Source organism: Copidosoma floridanum, unplaced genomic scaffold (assembly GCF_036245765.1).
Source record: "Copidosoma floridanum isolate Cflo_tuat_1 unplaced genomic scaffold, Cflo_Japanese_pri ptg000006l, whole genome shotgun sequence".
Taxonomy (NCBI): domain Eukaryota; kingdom Metazoa; phylum Arthropoda; class Insecta; order Hymenoptera; family Encyrtidae; genus Copidosoma; species Copidosoma floridanum.
The window spans coordinates 12,831,382-12,851,712 of record NW_028321883.1 but is presented as its reverse complement, the minus strand read 5'-3'; the positions used below and the strand labels follow the sequence as shown (position 1 = coordinate 12,851,712).

Sequence of the window (20,331 nt, the reverse complement as noted above, 5' to 3'; positions counted from 1 at the left end):
GAACGAAATAAAGAACAGGCAAAAGGCAATGATGTTTTATTACTATCGCCATCGCCATCACTGTCGTCATTTCTTTCTCTTTTTCTCAGTCATTCAATCGCACGCTCAATTTGTTGGAAGCCCAATTACACAGCGCGAAAATGAAGCGTGAGATTTGGAAAAACATGTGAACAAAGAGGAGGTGATGCTGAACTAAAGAGAATACTTGTTCATGATGTCTCTTTTTGGGGGATGAGAGAGGTTGCTACACCTGAGGGTAGTGGCCACCCTAAAGTCCTAAATGGTTAATGGTTGCTGGTGATGGTAGGGTGATTCTGCCGTAAATGGCTCAAAATGCCTTGAAGAATCGTTTAAAAAAAATTGTTTGAAAAAATTATTTTTTATACTAAATGTACCTCAAATACTACCCACAACAAATATCTAAAGCGATTTCACTACAACGTTTTTGATTCAAAAGATATACGGCATTTTGTTTAAGTCAATTTTCGAAAAAAATACGCTTGCTTCTGATGCGTTTATCTAGGCTGCTTGTATAGTTGAAGTGTTCTAACCCAAATGAAATAAAAGCTAGGATTGATTCCCTTTTGATAGAAAAATTTTCTATTCCATTTAGTGCCTTCGTTCAAAAGTTATAGCTGTTAAAAGAGGAACGATAAAAATCGCTAAAAATGAGATTTAGTAGATTTTTGCCGGAAATTTGTAATTAAACAAAAAATCATTTAGACCAAACGCCAAAAGACGTGTCTCATGTTTTAGCCTAACAATGCTGGAAAAAAACTTACGTCAAGTTCCGATGCAGGAAAGTTAGAAAAAGAGATACTTTTACCATTGAGGGGTACGGAAGTGACATTTCGAGCTTTGGAGTACTGTTGCGGCTCGTAGACTTAACATACACGGTTTTCCGCTTACAAAACATTTGTCATCAATAAATAGTACAAGAAAAAAAATTTTCCTCACCTGTATAAGTAACAGAGTAGCGGGTCAAGGGGGGGGGGACTGAAGTGACTAAAACTTTTGTACTCACAGACATTGAAAATTAAAATATGTATTATTTAGAGAGATTGAAATTTCGAACATTCGATTGATCGGTAACACTAGTTAATAGTTTGCTTAAATAGCATAATAATTTAGTAAATAGATAATGAGAAGCTCTTATACTCCTAAAGAAAAATGAAAATATGAAAGGATCGCGTAACGATATTTCGGCAACATGATTGGTGTCTATCTACGAAATTCGTGTCTCTTGCTCTTCCAACTATGTAAGTATATGTGTATACAATGAGCAAATCGTGTACGTAGGAATCGGTTGGTGAATTAAATATAGGCTCGCGTGCGTCTTTTGCGTCAGCTGTAGCGATACCGTAGCGACGGAAACGAGTAAACTATGCTGCTATTACCTGCACTGTCCAAATATTTCAGCGCACGTCGCGACAGCGCTTTTTGTGATTGTCGGGTGAGAAATCGAGTCTTTATTCAACACACGCGCACACTCACATGACCCTTTTTTCTATTTCTCATCTACAGCTCTTCTCTCTTTTTCTTAACTTTCCGATTGCTTTCTTTGTTATTATTGCGCCAATGAGTTAATTTTTATAAACATTACAAGACTAGAGTTAAGTTAGATTAAGTTAAACCTTGTACGGACCAGGAAAAATCTTTAACTTTAAATCTACAAGCTATTCCATCACAATCTCTTAAACATAATACAGATATGGGTGATCCAACAACACTTAATGATATAAAAAAATTTATTGAGGAGAGTACTAACTCAATGTTTCACAAAATTACAACACCGGACAATAAACTAGTTGATTGTAATAATGCCTTGTCTTCCGAAATCGAGGCTTTGAATGAAGGCTTTAAAAAAAAAAAAATTAAAATCGTATAAAGCACAGTTTAAGACATCAATACAAGGCTTAGTACTTTAGAGACTGCTCAGCCTACAGCTCAGTACAACCCTGAGCTTCATAACAGGCTTACTACACTAGAGAATTCTACTACCTCACCTGTTCAACCTGCTGATGAGCTTACCAGAGAGATTTAAGATAGGATACATAGGTCTACAAACGTTATCTTTTACAATGTTGCTGAATCCACGCGTAATACAACTACAGATCTAGTATTGATAAATAATATGCTCACAAACATCGAAGTTACTACTACTGATTACGTCTTACGGCTGGGAAAATCCACCACACCTGCGAAACCTAGGCCTTTACTTGTTTATGTGGGTATTACATAAGAATGTAAGCTGTTTAATTTCATAAAGGGCCAAGCTACCACCTAGAATAATCATATCAACTGATATGACAAAGGACCAACGTGCAGATCTCGCCAAACTCGCAAGCCAAGTCAAAAGACATGACGCAGCCAATCCTTCATTAAAGAAAAGAATTTAATCGTACACGGAGTACCCACGATTGTTATTGATACTCAATATCAGCCATTTCGTCTTTAGACAGAATATTAATAACAAAAACCTACAACATATTTATGTATATTACCAAAATATCCGTTATATCTACAATAAGCTTACTACACTTAAAACTACACTACCCACTCTTATCACTGTACTGAATTAATTATTTTTACTGAAACTTGGCTTAAACCCCATACTCTAGACTCTGATCTACCACTTCACACTACTCTATTTTCAGACAAGATAGGCAAGAGGTGGAGTCATCTTATAGACATGGTGGAGGTATTCTTTTGGCGGTCAGCAAACGTCTTACATCAAGTAGATTGCCTATTGATTGTAATGTAGACTGTGTAGTGGTGCACTTTAAACAAACCGAAATTAACGACATACTAGTAGCTGTATATTTAGCACCAACTTCGCCTTTATCTGTCTTTACTAAGTTTTGTGATTTCCTGCAAGTTCATAATATGTGGTGACTTCAATTTGGTCAACTTCTCATTGACTAATTACCCACTTCAACTGGATACAATAGGATACACTACCCCAGACCGTCGAGTCGTCTTGCTGCAACCCGTCTGCTCCATACCTGTAACGCTCTTCATCTTTAACAATTGCTCACACCTACTACATGCAACTACACACTAGATCTACTTTTTGCCTCTTCTCAAACAATAGCTATCGCTGATGCACCAGAAATATTTCCACCGTCAGACCAACACCACTCACATAGTGCCTTCTATATATCTGACATCAGTGTATATAAACAAGTAAACATGACTGAATATAGGGACTTTAAACACGTTAATTACACTGATACATATAGTGCATTGAGTGATATCGATTGGACTAATTTGTTTAGTGATAAAACTACTAAAGATTGTGTGCAATATTTTTACAATACTATTTATAAAATTATTAATAAATTTATTCCTATACGTTGTTTTTAGTTTTTAGTCTTCTATATGGTTTAATCAAGAGATGATGCTTGAGATAATACGCTCAAAGAGATTGGCTTGGAAATCTAGTAACTTACTTAGAGATTACATTGAATTTAAAAGGCTTAGAGCTGAGTGTGTCAAATTATCTCGTTCTTTTTATCGGAACTTTGTTGAACTATCCGAACTTGGTCTAGGGATGTACGTCGATTTTGCAGCTTTATTCAAGCCCTTTCTAACTCTAGCCAGATCCCTGAAACTATTGACCTAGGCCAAGAGACAGCTTTATCACCTAATGACAAATGCTAACTATTCGCCAACCACTTCTCATTTTAAAAAAAAACATCCACCATTTCATCTTCCTCTACACCATGCACTTCAATAAATATAGACCTATCTTTCTCCTCTACTCAAGTTCCCACACTGAAAAAGATTCAGCGTGCTGGCTATACTCTAATATGAGTGACAGCAGCGCCCCTCTTTATGAGTGGATAATCCGCTGAAACGGAGTAACAGAGGCGCTTTTTACGCGTAGCGCTACTGTGTCGACCACTATGCATAACCACCATACGTATGATCGGAGTAGAGGCTACTCCGATTTGGAGTAATAGTTAGGCTGTGTTACACATGCTAAGGGTGCAGAACAGCGCCTGCCGAAGTGTAAGAAACCGTGAGAGAGAGAGAGAGAGAGAGAGAGAGAGAGAGAGAGAGAGAGAGGGAGAGGTCTGCCGAAAAGCAATTCCACAGACCTCTTTCTCACTCCCACGGTCTCTTATGCATTCGACAGGCCTTATTCTGCACCATTTAATTAATTTAATTTAATTTTTTTTAACCTCGCAAATAAATCGAAACAATATAATAACGGTAAAGTGGGCAGATATATTTTTTTTATATGGATGTGAATTGATTATTAATTCAAGCCAAATAAAGAAAAAACTAACAATGTATATTGATAAAACAGTAAAACCATTTATTAAAAATAAAGTTATAATTTTTTACAGTTTGTATCTTGGAATGATCCAATAATTATTTTCTTTTTTTATGGCCACTACTGGTGGCATAGCTGACATTTTCTACAAAAAAATTTAAAATTCAAAGAAAGAAAACATACATGGATTACGTACAAGAAAAGTTAAATTCTGAATAGTAAGAGTATGACTGCTACGTAATTCTGGTTGTTGACAATTTCCACTAAAATAAATCATCACTCAACGAACGAATCGAGCATGCATGCATTTTATTAGTTCCGCACATTTATTAAAAAAAAACGTTATAGAGATTATAATAAAAAAAACTTACCAGCTTTAAACAATTCTTTAATTCTACTTGGAAACATGGAATCATAATTGATAAAGAACGCATCCATTGTCAAATTCAATTACAAAACTAAAAAACTAACATTGAACTAAAGTGATAAGCTCACGTGTTCATGATGGATGCCGAACAAAAAGAGTAACGGCTACTCAGTTGCAAACATACTCGACAAACCCGATTGACTAATGTGGTCGGGACACTTAGTCAGAGCGTATATTACGTCGATCGGAGTAGCTGGTACTCCGATGAAAAGTATAGGTGCTGCCATGTCAAATATGAGTAGCCTCTAAACTTGAAGAGTAGGGGGCGCGCCGAATCTTTTTCAGTGCACCGCCATTACACCCCTCAAACAATCAAATCTTTCTGGCCCAAATCTCATTCCTACATCATTTGTCATCAATTGCTGTCATCGCTTATCTCTTCCTTTAGCTATACTTTTTACTAAATCACTTAGTGAAGGTACCCTTTCCTAGTGCCTGGAAATCCTTATATCTATTCCTGATTTATAAGTCAGGTGACACTTTATTTACCTTTAATTTTAGGCCAATAATTCGACCTAGTTCGATGCCTAAACTTTTAGACTATCTAGTCCACCAAAAACTGCCCCCCTATCGTATCACCTTCAATCTGCAACGAATAGCATGGGTTTGTAAAGGGTCACTCCACAACTAATTTACTTTAATTTACTTACTCTTAGTCGTTTTGTTTCATCAGCGTTTAAGGAGGGATGTCAGCTCGATATCATCTTTTTGGACATGGCCAAGGCATTTGACAATGTGCCACATGATATTTTACTATCTAGGGCTATTGATTTCGGTCTTGGGAGCAACTTCCTAAAATGGTTGGCCTCCTTCCTCTACGACAGAACCTTAATGATAGCATTATCTGGGTCAACATCTGATACATTTTTCGCCTTTTCTAGTGTCCGTCAAGGCTCTCACATCGGTCCGACTCTCTTCTGCATGTTTATGAATAGTTTCTTATCTGCTCTCTCCACTTCATCCTGCTTAATTTATGCTGCTGATATAAAATTATGTAGATAAATCAATAAACATAGTGACCCTGTCTGCCTTCTGTTAGATCTTACCAGAGCTACCATTTGATGCACAAATAATGGTTTCACTGTCCACAAGAATAAATGCAAAATACTATCAGCTACCAAATCAAAAACTACAAGATCTTGTAAGTACACAATTTTTGGTACACCTATTAATAGAGTTGAATCATTATCTGGCCTAGGAGCTACTCTTCAATTTACCTGGGACTTGAATAGCTATATTAACAAAATAGTTGCCAAATCACTAAAAACTTTGGGATTTATCTAACGATCTACACGCGGTTTTACCAAGCTGGAATCCATCATGCACTTATTTAAATCTCTAGTCTTGGCTCAACTTACTTATGCCCCAGTTATTTGGACACCCTATACACAAGCCACGTTTTCTATACTTGATAAAGTGGTTCACCGAGCTCTCCACCTGGCCTCATATAAAACCAATAATCCAATGCCATATTTCGACCATAACTACTTGCCACTTCTAACCAAATTTTCCTTACAATCCATAGCACTTTTACATAAATACCACGACTGCTTACTTTTATTCAAACTTGCACATTATCATACACATTGTACTGAATTATCCGCTCTCTTCTTATCTAGAAACCTCTTCCACAACCTAAAAAACGCCTGGACTATTGCTGAACAAACCTATACGAATAATTACCTGTACTACTCACCTATACTCCGCCTAAAAACTTTTTAATCGCACATTTCAACATTTACCTAAAACTGAAAATATATTGCATTTTAAATCTAACCTTCGTACTCTTATTTCTGCCCAATAGATCACATCAAACTAAATATCTTTATTGTCTTACCCCTCTTCTCTTAATATTTAATCCTGTTACTATATTATATTAGTACGTTATGATTTTATTTCATTTAGTTTTTATTTATATTAAACTTTTATTTATTTTATGATAAGTAACATTGTATTTTTGTTTACTTTATTCAAATTATATTTTTACTTATTTAAAATTGTTTTTGTTTTGCACCCAGCGATTACTTACACGCCAAATTGTAAACCTTTGTAATTGGGTCTCAGACCAGTTAGTTGAATAAATAAATAAATAAATAAATATTATTTCTCTCTATTTCATAGGAATACTTATGCAACACTACACGTACTTTTGTTCGACGTTACAATGTACGACGTTACACGACGTTACATGTCATATGCACCCTTCCAGAGTTTTTTGAACTTCTGGGACCTCTCTCTCTTTTTACTCTCTTGGGTTCTTGTAAGAAAAAAATACGAAGTAACAGTAGCTCGATGGACTTGACTACAAAAGTTTCTGAGAAAGTGGGGAGGAGAGAGTAATGAAGTAGCAACCCCTCTCTTCCTTATTGTGCGTGCATGCATGAGCACCGCAAAAGTTTGATTTCTCCGACATTGTAATGCCGGTATGTGCAGACGGAGCGAATTATTTTTCATCTTTCTTTTTTCGGAGGAATAAATTCTAAAAGAAGCAACGGCCTTGCACTTTTACAATTTCACCATTCAGTTTTTATTTTATACAGAAGTTCGAGACAACAACGATGACGATGATTTCTTCGCCTGGCCAACGATCCGAGGAGGCAGTCAAACAACAACGGGGCTAGTAGTTGTAGTTGTAACAGTTCGGCTTTTGTGCGACATAATGCGATTGCGAGCACCGAAATATGCACCCCTCTTTCAATTCCTTATGGTGTGTGCGTGTGCATTATGTAATACATGTGTAAAAATAACCCACGTAGATGCATACCGGTTTCTTTTCCCATTTTTTTCTTTGGTGGCCGTCATGCACTCCCTTCTCCTACCTACTTAATGCTCTTTCTTTTTGTTGTTCTATACTGGACTGTTTGTTAGATTTTTTGGGATTGTTGGCTGCGACACGTTGTTCGCGAATACGGCGGATCTACAGCGAAGCTATGGACTTTATTTTTATGTTCAATTTATTGACGTTCGATTTTAATTTAAAGTGAACAAATTCTGACAAATATCGAGAAAATGTTATTTATGCTTGAAGACAATTTGAAATGAAATTTCAGTCATTTAGAGCTCGTGTGCCGTGAAGTCGAGTGTTCCCTGTGCTATTATGAGAAACTAAAAAACCGAGCCTTGTCTTACATTTACACATTTTTTAAACCCCTTTTTCATCAACAAATGTTAAAATAGTTTGGAAAATAAGTTGAAGAGAACTCACCTCCTATGAGTAATATTAATATTTTCAGTTTCTTAAGAAATTTTAATTTGTTAGCTTATTAAAAAATAATTAAGAAATGTAGCTATTTTTAGTAAAAAAGTTACACATCAAATGCAAAACAGTAACTGCAAAGAGATGTTTACTTTAAAATAAAAGAAAAAACTCATCAGCAGCAATGCACAAAAAAATTGTTTTTTCATTGAATTCGTATAAACAAGCTTCACAAAAATATCCTTCTGAGTTAGCACTATCTTAAACCCGAATCTAAATTAATACTTTCTTCGACCGAGACGATATGCTATAATCTAAAACAGATATCATCGCTGTCGTTGACTACAGCATTCTGCGTAAATTACCATAAGTCAATTTAACTGAGATTGGTGTTAAGCTTAGTTCAGAATAATTGACGTAGTGACAATAACCTTTCACATAATAACACGCAATTTTGATAATGTATATATTTCACGCGCACTGTACCATATGCTTAACTTTATCTACCTTAAACGGACACTAGTTAATTTTTATAACTGTAGTTAAATTTTTTGAGCTAATCAAAAAAAGTAGACATAATGAAGCTTCTAATTATTAATTCAACTTGTACCTTAACGAGCCTTATTTTGTAGTAGCTGTTACGTGTGACGGTAAATTGATTCTGACAGAGTAGTTTTTCAGTGCACACTAAAGACTAAAATCATTTCTTTTAAATAATGCATTTACAATGCAAAAGTCAGTACCCTGCAACTATAAAAGTACAAGAAAATGTTTTATTCTTCAGGCACATACGCGATTTCACATACTACAACTGGTTTTTATGATTGCGGCACCCCTTTTGCATCCACGCAACTATACGCCGATGCATCCCTCCCTTATTAAAAAAAAAAAAAAAAAAATTGCTTTTAAATACAAAAGAGCTAATCTTGTTTCTTTTATGGCCTCTCGACGCCACGTAATGGAAGTATCCCCTTACGAACGTGCGTCTCTACTTTTAAAATGATTTATTCTCTTTATTGAAATCATTCTTGAAACTGCGATTGCCTGGATGTAACTGCTTATGAACTACTCAAAGCTACATTATTGATGTTTTTTTTTATTGCAACCAAAACGCTTCTTTCGTTTTCAAAACTCTCATACTTTAAGAGATTTGGGTTAAGCTGGATACGTTGTTGATCAAACTAAAAAATTGATACGCGTGGTATGTAGGTAAGTTTTAATACTCAATTTACATTCTCTGTTCAGTAATAGTAACCAAATCAAATAAGTTATAATATTTACAAGCGGCCAAATTTATGCAAAACACTATGTCTTGCATGTAAGGCACAACCAATCTATGAGGTGTCAGAGCAAAAAGTGTTATTGGAATAACATAATTTAATTTTAAACTACTCTTTAGTTAGCTATTACGTTTATTTATTCATATATATCTTTGTACAACTGAGTTTCGAATGTTTTTGTGTTACTATGGCTATGAGAAGTACGATTCTAAAAACTTCATAAGATATTTATGGTACTTTATTAGCTGTTCTTCATATTTTCAAAAATGGTCTGGGCGAGCACTCGAAACTTCAGACTCATAACTCGAAACTATTCAAACTACGTGTATTCATCTAACACTAACGCCAAACCCATGTTATTAACCTGAAACATCAGTAACTTACAAAAAGAATAAATAGAAACATAAAATTTATTAGTACAATGCTATGTATAAAATATTTATCTTACCTCGGGGGATTTTCGTGACATTTGGTAGAGAGGGTATGAAAGGGAGTGTGGCTAAAGTGTTCAAAAGTCACTGATTATCATCTGTTACAAACCATACAAGCAGTGATACGTTTGTGTATATGTGAATCTGTTTTCCTTTCTACCGCTTGTACCAGCCATGCGGTCCCAAAAATGGCGTCTTCGGCCATACTCTCCTTTACACCCTCTCTACATTTACAGCACCATCGGTAGGAAAAATAGAGTTTATCGCACAATCGTCATCCAACCGAGGCTGCCCTCCGGGCTCTTGGGCCGTAAAATAGCCCCGATTATGATGGCTTGTATGACGAAAACTACAATTTTTGACCATGGGCGCAAAATTTTTGCTCCGATGGGTCTCAATTTGCACTCTTTAAATCACTCTCGGAAAGAAAAACGACGTACGAACCTTCAGCATAAACATACAATAACCCCGCCCTTAGAGCGAAATTTTTTTTCATTACGCTCATGTTACTAAAACTATTTTTTTCACCATAGGCGTTATGTACATCCAACGTGCCTGAAGGGTACGACTAATGTGTATGTTTGTGAGAAAATTTTCGCGTGATTGTTTATTAACTTATTTAATCAATTAACTTTATTATTTTACCATAAAAATCCTAGACAGTTCCTTTTCATTAAGAACCAGAGAAATTATGCTTAAGTTACTAAGTATCATTTAAAATAATTTTTGAACCATCATACTTTAAGTTTTGAGGCTTAGGTTTCAAGATGAATGCTTTTAACAGTTCCTAACTAAGTTCAAACATCATTACAAATAATATCTTGTTGAAATTTTAGGAAGATCTGAGAGGCTAGCGAAATTTCTACAAAAGTAACATCAAGTAACGCGGTAATGACGCGTAGCTGCAACAATAATTTAAGCATATTTAAGATTGGTAAATAATTATTGTGGAACTTCCAGGTTTTTAAAAGAAAATTAAAAAAAAAATAAAATAAAACACTTTAAACTGACATCTTGTTTTTTAACCTCTTTTAAAGGCAGTTTTTATTCAGGTTTGACTTTCAGAATATGCTGTTAAAGAATAAAAATATTTTTTAAGGTTGAAAGCAGCTTGATCACTAAAAAAAATTCTTTAGTACGATAATTAAGTACTGCGTACTAGTAAATAATTAGTTTACAAATTTTAATTTCACAAGTTTTAATAATATAGAGTAAGTCTACTATATAGTAATATTTGTGACATGTACCATATTTAGGTTCTTGTTTGTACATACTTTTTGAGTGTAGTGATTTAGTCGATAATAAATTGTTATTTTCTTGTTTATATATTAACACGTTAACATATTTTACCTGTTTATCTATCCATACATATTTATCCAAGATCTTTTTACTTCTAATGAACTAACAAAGAAACTTTCCCTTGATAAACATTGGAGGGGAGGTGGTCAGAGTGATAGTAAAAAAAATAATGGAAAAAAAAGATCCCTATTAAATGAGATTAAGTGTATTTTAGAACTTCACAACGAAATAATTTAAGAAAATGATTAATACATACTATATGCTGGGCTACTCATAATTTTGAATTCGTTACAGTGACAACAGCTTTAGTTTTACTATAACTAAGAAAAAAAATTAATAAATTGGTATACTACAAGGCACACTATTTTGTACTATTTATAAAAATATTCCAATGGTAAGTATATTATATGCTTTTTGCATTGACACAGTGTAATTTTTTACATTTTTTAGAATATGTAAAAATGAAATTTATAGTTATATTTTTTTATATTTCACAAAAATTTTATTTTCTTTTATTTCAATACGTATAATATATTATCTGATACATATACTAATAATACTAATTCATCATGGTGTTACTAAAAATATAGTCTGTGCATCAATAATATGGCAGTATAAGGGTGACCTACGTGTACACAAAAAAAATCTTTGAAAAAGCTATCATCATTATCTCAAGCATTAAAAGCAACTTTGTGAATTGATCAATTATTTGGATTAATTTTTCGCACACTAGAATTCAACTGAATATGAATATGACCCAATGAAATCTAGCACTTCACAAACAAAGCATTTAAGAACAATATCAATAAGGAAATAGAATATAAGAAAAAAGCAAAACAAAAAATCAGTAAGTAGTTAAAAGGGTGGATAAAACTAAAGCTTATAAAAATATGGTACATGATGGATAGAAAGGAGAGAGTTGCAAGGACGCTGAATTTGATTGCAGATGTAAACATGACTTGGCAGGATCTACTCTACAATGGTCATGTTATGCACTATTTAGTGTTGATGTCAAATATCTAAGTAATTACCAGTTTGTGTAAGTTGTTGCACAGCTGTTCTGAACACTCATGACATAGATGTATACATTAACAACCTTGGTTATTAAGATTACTCAATATTTTTGAATAAAATAAATGTCATTTTTATTAAAACAAACAACTAAGAAGCTACGTAAGACAGCAAAATAAGTAAATCCATTTTAGGATAGGCCAGACAGAATAAAAGTTAATATGCAGCCATGTGGTATTTTACAGTCAGAAAGCTTCAAAATAAGAGCTGGTAGCGCCACCTTGATTATAAACGCTGAAAACCTGACGATAGATCTTTTGTTGATAATATACTTGTATACACATATGGGATTGTTCCGAAATAGCGCTCTTGGTTCAACACACAGCCATACCCTGTTTGTGCGTGCTGTCATTGAAGAAAACTACATATCAAGAGCTTTTATGGTAGTCGTCTGTACGTACACAAAATCTCGCGTAGATTTAACTGTAGAGATATTGATTTTATTTCTGGTGCTATGAAACGCATCTCCGACGCACATCTGATTTGTGTGTAAAACATAGGGGTAAACATAACCTCAACAAAAATAACGAGATAGCAGGCGATAATTGACAGACATTCAAGCTCAGAGAGAAAAGAGCAGTCATGCAGATCAAATATATTAATCCACTATATAGGTACCAATCAAATAAACAGCCCCCCCATTGCGTTTAAAACGGGTGAGGTCAAAGATTATTGCTGCTACTCACCTGCAGATAATTCACTGCTTCTTTTAACTGTCCACTCACTGTGTGTACGTTGTAAGCTGAACTTGTTGTTGCCGTCAACGTCGTTGTCACTTACAATTATTACTGCAGCACAAATTACTCGCTTTAGTCCAAAACATACGTACAGTACCGCGCACACACATGTACATTAACTTCCTGATGATCGTACAGTAGTAAATAAGCGTACTCTAATCGACTCTTTCTCTCCCCAGCAGGGAATTAATCAGGGGAAGTAACGTTGGGCGTTACAGGAGCAGAATATATTAGGTGCCAGCGGTATAGGAACAAAGATGAAGAGCCAGCATCAGAAGAATGGAAAGCTAGCTATGGGTGCCTACATAACAAACACAGGGCACTTGTTATCGTTAAATTTAGGATAAAAAGCAGTAGCAGTTATCCTTATGGTGATAGATATGATTATTTGTGTAGAACACGGCTTTGACAAATGATTTATAATTAAAGTAAAAGTACTTGATACTCAAAAAAGAATTCAGAGACTCAACACTCACCGTCATTAGGGTCTTCTTCCAGCTCATCATTCTGGAAGTAGGATATATCTGAAAGGCAAAAGCAGGCTCTTGGTTAGCTTAAAACAGAAAAGATGGGCAGAAAAAGGGGTTAAAAGAATAACCGGGGATGAAAGTGAAAATAAAGTGAGTGAAAAACGAGAGAAAAGTAAGGCTCCTCGCGTCCCCCTTGCCATAAATTTTATAAATTGTTTGTCTAGGTTTTGTATTGCGAGTTGACAATCACTGGTACAAACGGTCGAGAAATAAACCTAATACGCGGGGCTTATAACCTGTGGCTCGCGAAAACACGAGGAGTCCTCCGGTTATCCCGTTTTTTTGCATACAACTACATCGATAAATTATTATAATAACCCGCAGAACTGCACAGACTCACCCGCCATCTTGCAACACAAACTTGGGCGCTCTCTTACGGCAACTGATATTAACTTTTCGATCTTACAAGTGCTCGCTCAGCGCTCGCACACACCACGGCCAGCCGCGGTTCCTTCCTTATCTCCTACTTCGTTTTTACAGTGCACAGTATCCACACCACCTTCTCTTCAAATTCTCACTATTTTGTGTTGTCATTAATATTAGCTGGGTTGACACTTTCAACTTTCAACTGCAATCACACTAAAAAATACATAAATATCAATTCAGCTAATGAAGGTAAGGGCCATTGCACGCAAATTTAATAAGAGCGAGGAATAGGGCCTTTGCACGCAAATACGATAAGAGCGAGGAATAGGGACTTTGCACAGACTGCACGCAAATACGATAAGAGTAAGGACACAAGGGCCGTACCATTTAACTTTTTTTCGTTTGACGGGGTCCGTACCATATAACTTTTTTTTTGCTTTGCAGGCCTATGTTATAAGATCGGCCAATGTACTGAAAAATAGTTATATGGTACGACCCCAGGATATCGGCCCATCGGGCCTATGTTATAAGTTATAACATATGCCATGCCGATGAACAGCAAAATAATATAGTTAGATAATATGGCCCCAGAGGGGGCGCATTCGGTTATCATCGTACAAATCGTACTATTCCGACGTATTCGTTCGGTTGATTCGTTTCTTTTTGTTCCCTTCGATTCAAAAGGTCATCTGTCATCAGATCAACAACCTAACTTTAGAGCACATTCTCATATCTTAAAACTTTCATTTGATAAAAAATAATCAGACAAAAAATTACTTTTTTCTTAGCAAGTTTTGTACAAATAACGTAAAATTTATTTGTACATACATTGGAGAAAACATCAAGCGTGAAATATCACTAAAAATCCCTAAATTAATACATCTAGACAACAAAGATGTCAGATGAAATAAGTATAGATGATTAAAAAAAGGAACAGGTGAAGCGGAACGAAAATGAAACGATTAGAAGGAACGAGTAGAACGGTTCTACTAGAACCACGATGTAAGATTGTAAGATGTAACAGGGTCCGTACCATGTAACTTTTTTTTGCTTTGCAGGCCCATGTTATAACATAGGCCCGCGAAGCTAAAAAAAGTTATATGGTACGGCTCCAGGTGATGGTCCCATTGACGGTCAATCGAATTGACCCCATTGTCTATGTTACGTACCTATACCGTAAATTTTAGTTAATATTTTGTCATTTGGTCATTTCCACTTTCTCGCGCCAGGTGTCGCATATAAAACGTGGACCTAGCAGACAAGCATTTGGATCCAGTAAATACTTTGAAAGGGAGAAATAAAAACAATAAGTCTCATTGTAAAATTATATTAAAATTCACATTGATTCAATTAAATACAAATTAATTAAAATAGGCAAAAAATTTTGCGTAAAAGACTGTAAAAGTGACTCAACATTATTTAGTGCACCAAAAAATGACAAAAGCTTGTATACATCATGGAACAAGGTTATTTAAGTGGCTTGTGATGTCATTCGATAAAGAAATAGTTAAATTTATGTTTTACATTTTAATAGTGACGACATTCATAATAAAAATTTCATTAAATATGTATCTGGAAAAATTATTTTCCAAGTAAAGTAACCATTTAACCTTTTATTCTACATTAACTTGTATATAATATCTTGTTTATTAAAAATACATTCTTATTGCTAAATTTTTAAAATTGTAAATTGCCAATGGCAGAACTGGCAAACGTAAAAAACCGTGGAGGATTTATACATGTATCAATAGCGATTTATATGATTTACTGCAAAACAGAGAAAAATATTTTATTGAACGTATGAAAAACTGTAAAAATGATACAAATGAAGTAACTATTAAAAGCATTATATGAAATTATAATTTTAAGTTCCCATGAAACTATCAGAATTATAAAAAACTTAGTTTACTCGTTACTATTTATAATGTTCATTTTAATTATTGCATTATACAGCGGTTCACAATAATTAATATAAATAAATTTTTTTTTGAAGGAAACGATACACTATTACTTTCGTTAGTATTATACCAGTGTTCGCCAACACAAGCAGTATAACTATATATAGTTTTCGACTCTTATTCTCCATCTGTTAGATATTTAATGAAACAGCACAAATATTTCACAAAAATTATGCCTACGTGGGACGATGGGACCACCTGTTCTATGTCTTTTACTATGAGTATAGAACTAATAGTACAAATATCATGAACCATACGATAATCGAACGTGCCCATCAATAACGGAAATAATAGTAGAAACAAGCAGAATAAAATGTTGATGTACTATCCTTTACTGAAAATATCAGTCAGGGCTGTTGGGTTAATTTTTTAAAAAAGTATGGTTCATCGATGTGTTATCCCGATCGGAAAACTTAAGAGGGCTTCATGTTGGGTCTACATTGGATTCCCAGTTACCTATGTAGGTCCAAACAGGGCAAACACATAGAGGTAGATAGCGCAGTGTAATGGGGCATTATGGGGGGCCAATATTGGCATCCCAATTAACCTATAAAGGACAGGGTTAGAAAAATAAAGAGAGGTATGAAAATAAAATTTAGTAATTAATGTAGGCAATGCATATAAATCTAATTCGTAATGACATTCATAAGAATAATTTATTTGCAAATTACTCTCATTATTAAATACTCCCACTTCATTGATTGTTCCACGCTTCAAAATTTTATTAGCTCACGAACTCTTTTTAAATTTAACAACAATAAACGCTATTCTTTGTCACCCGTAGTAATTTATTAAAATAATTAAACTTGAGTAAATCTTCGTACTTAATACTTAATATGAGTAAATACTGCTTTACTAATACACACATACAATCTGCAATATACACAGTTATGCAGCTGTCCCCGAAAAAAAAAATATATATATATATATATCTTTCTATATTATATAGTTAACTCAGTGGGGCATTTCACACAAACCCCCCACCGCCCCCTACTGCCCACCATTCGCCCCCCCTACTGCCCTCCATTCAACCCCCCCCCCACCGACCCCCCACAAAATATTATATGTATAGTATAGAAGTATAGTATAAGTCTTTATTTAAGCCAGGGGGTTTGATATGGCCTTATGGTATAATAACAATGTATGTTTTAATATTTAATCGAATAGTTACAGATTAGTGCACAATACGATAATCAGCTAAACTTAAATACAATCAATTGTATTTCGATTTATTGGATCCCTTGGTTTCTTTGTAAGCATAAATTTTTTGGTGGGCTGACTTTTTTTGTTAGCATTTTGTAACGTTGCATTTTGCCAGCCCTGTCAATGTGTTAAAGTCTATTACCACATTCCTACCAAATCACATGGAAATATTGTATAGTATTTTTTCTCAAAACACCCACATCCCCCCACCTAGGCCCTAAGGCCCTCCCACCGACCCCCACCAATTTTTTCATGGTCCCCACTGCCTCCCCACACTACTTTTGGGGAACCTGACCGTGATCATACCGTCTTTACCTATCTTTAGACAAAACTGTTTTATCGCCATGATTTATTTCATCGTCAAGAAGAAATTTAAATTCATATAATTGATTCATAGGGGGTTGTTGCGCAAAACATCATTATTTATACAACTAAGTACGTTTAAAAACCAATTTATATGGAGTTAACATTATTTTGAAACCAAATAATATATACACATATATTGGTGCGCATAATTATTATATCATTATCACTGATATAGTCCTTTAATACACAATTCTTCTTTTTACGTACATAAACTTAAGTTAAATTTAGAGTATCATTAATATAAACAATGAAAGTTTCGCATCACTTTATGAGTCATCTTATAAAGCCTGATTAAACCACGAAGACTTACGTCCATTTCTATTCTGTTTTAAATTAATGCTGAAATTGGTACAATAGATGAACACGATATACATTCATGACATATATTATTAATTAATAAATTTTACCTATACATAAAAAAATAATAATTAAATCATGTTATGAATATTAGATACATTATTATATTCAAAAATTTCTTTCCAAACTATATTTTCAATCTCTAAACTGTTTTCTCTATCGACTTGAACAAAAATTCCATTTTTATTTTTGCATCTTGATAAAGCCACGTATAATTGACCATGAGAAAATAAAGGTTTTGTTAAGTTTAATCCCACATCATCAAAACTTTGACCTTGAGACTTATTTATAGTCATAGCAAATGCTACAACTAATGGGAATTGTTTTCTATATAAAAAGGTAATGATGAAGTATTTCCAGTATTTAATGTAATTCTCGGAATGAAAACTTTATTACCAATTTTTCTCCCGTTACTATTTCGCCTTCTACATTATACTTCAGTAAATTAGTAATTCGCAATCGTGTATCGTTACATAATCCGTCGGATATACTCAAATTTCGAATTAACATTACTATTGTACCTATTTTTAATTTAAGTTCATGAGGTGGCAAGCCTTCACGAATGTTGTTTAACATTTCTACGGGAAAATTTATATAAATATTATCATCTGATTTATCAACACCTTTATATGTTGCAGTATCGATGCTGTAATAAGTTTTAGTTTCCCCATGTAATTTACTTAAAATCTTATTGTTTAAAAAAAAAGTATATTCATTATGTGAAGTTAGTATCACGTTATTGTCAAAACAGTTGCTGTAATTACCAAATATTTTGGTACAGACATCATCTGTTATCCAGGATTTAGGAATGTTAAATGTTTCTATGTCCCCTTCTCCAATATTCTTAATTTTGAAAATTCGTTATTACTAGAACGGATATTATTTTGTAATCTTAAAATTTTGAAGAAGTTCCATAAAAATGATGATTTAATAGTTTCTTCTATTATTATAGTTCTATTACCGTAAGCTGGGCTCTTCGGCAGCAACACCCTCGATGTTTCTATCTTTAATCATTCTGGAAAACATTTGAAGCTCCGGGAGTAAGCTCTTGAGTTCCGATCCCAATACACACCTCCTGTTGGCTTATTTTCTCAGTTAGTCCATAAAATGGCAGAGCCCATCAGTTACTTTCCGACACTTCGGCTTCACTCCCTTATATCCACTCTATAGACGGCCAGATACTTATTCGCTACACAAGGTCAAGTGCAGTGTGGCAGATACGGGAGCTTCTCCTGATTGATTCTGCCATATTCATGACCAACACACACACAATCCTAATCAACCAATCACTGGCTCGAAATCTCACGTCTGTGAGCTTCACATGTTTGAGTGACATACATCGAAATGATATAAGTAGTGTGGAAATACAGTACATAGATATACAGTTTCTAAAAAAAGTCCTAAACATGGCGGCTCATCTGCCAGCTCTGCAACACTGCACTTGACCTCTCGTCGGAGGGGGGAGGGGTCACGAATATTACAGATCTGTAACCCGAATAGAAATACACATTCCGGCAGGTAGCAGGACCAGCTCCGGTGCCTTAAGCTTGGTCTCTGGACCTCTTCCGGCAGTATTTCCGGGCAGTGTACAAACTGTTACCAGGTGCGTTTCCAGGTAGGTTCAGGATTCCTTAGGTTTTGGTTGCCAGGAATGGACCGTGGAGTGCCCGTGAGGTACCAAGTACAAATTAAACAAATAATAAATTTAACAAACGTCAGTGACATTAAAATAGCGTAGCTAATGAAAATAAAACTATGTAAAACAATGTAAGATGAATAAAAAATTTTTATTTCCTAATATATACAAGTTAAAAATTATCATGTTTTGTGTGACATGGGTAAAGTAGGATCATACTTTTTAAACTCCTTCAATAAAAAATTGATGTGTCCATAATCTGGCTTGCACACCCTTGCATAGTTTATCAGGACCTTTGCATTAAATGATTGTTCGGAATTTTTCCATCACTTTCTTCATCAACATATTCACTGGCACAGTTGCTGTAATATTTTCGATCATCATTATCATTATCATCACTGCTATCATCATTATCATCATCATCATCATCATCATCACTATCATCAGCAGGAGCAAAGCGATACTTGTCAGCAAACATTTTCCGTTCATCCTCGACACTACTTTCACTCAACTCTGATACATCAATGAATAAATCATAATTTTTATGATTGAAGCAGTGTATTTCATCGAAATAATTATTCACGTCAATAGCTTTTTCATATTAAATGACCAAATTATGAATGTGTATTGCATCACTCACATTGATAGTTTTCGGAATTTTTCTGTTTTTGTCGAGTTCTCCAGCTTTCCATTTTCTTATACATCGCGTTTAAACTTTCTTACAGTACAAACGAGATTCGAACTTTTTATTGATAGTGCACGTTTATTTATTACTTTAAAAGTACTTATTTTTATACAACGATAATTTGAAGTAATCGGAGCATAAGCTATAACCTCTAAGTTGAAGATGTACCTTCAGGGCCGAGCATGGTCAGTACATGGTAACCGTACTTTCAGGTCGCCTGAACCCGCCCGGACACGCATCTGGTAACGCCACCTACCGGGGCCATCGAAATTAGTATCCGGTAGTGGGAGATGGCCCTGAAGGAGCCTTCAGGTAAACGGAATTTATTTCTATTCGGGAATATTCGTGACCCCTCGACCCCTCCGACGAGGTCTTCTCGGAGAGATCGCAAATATCTGGGAGCTATTCACATAGACATTTTTTGCTTATTTCATTGTGAACGTTCATATTGAAAAGGGGGTTCCACTGATCCGCTAAACTCAAATTGAGTGAACAGACTGAACAGAC

The 20,331-nt window shown here is 34.7% G+C and overlaps 1 protein-coding gene across 6 annotated transcripts in view; it reads right to left on the bottom strand.

Moving 5' to 3' along the window:
• Positions 1 to 14,055, bottom strand: part of LOC106640535 (serine/threonine-protein phosphatase 4 regulatory subunit 1) — a 303,355-nt gene extending 289,300 nt beyond the window's left edge. The window contains exons 1-4 of one of the 6 annotated variants that reach the window (XM_089598290.1): positions 14,004 to 14,055; positions 13,594 to 13,832; positions 13,200 to 13,247; positions 12,673 to 12,774 (exon numbers count right to left, since the gene is read on the bottom strand). In XM_089598290.1, coding sequence (XP_089454416.1) covers positions 12,673 to 12,774; positions 13,200 to 13,247; positions 13,594 to 13,600 — 157 coding nt within the window. In that variant the 5' untranslated portion in view covers positions 13,601 to 13,832; positions 14,004 to 14,055. The other 5 variants (XM_089598292.1, XM_089598289.1, XM_089598293.1 and 2 more) reach the window with 5 other exon arrangements.
• Between the last annotated feature and the right edge of the window lie 6,276 nt (positions 14,056 to 20,331).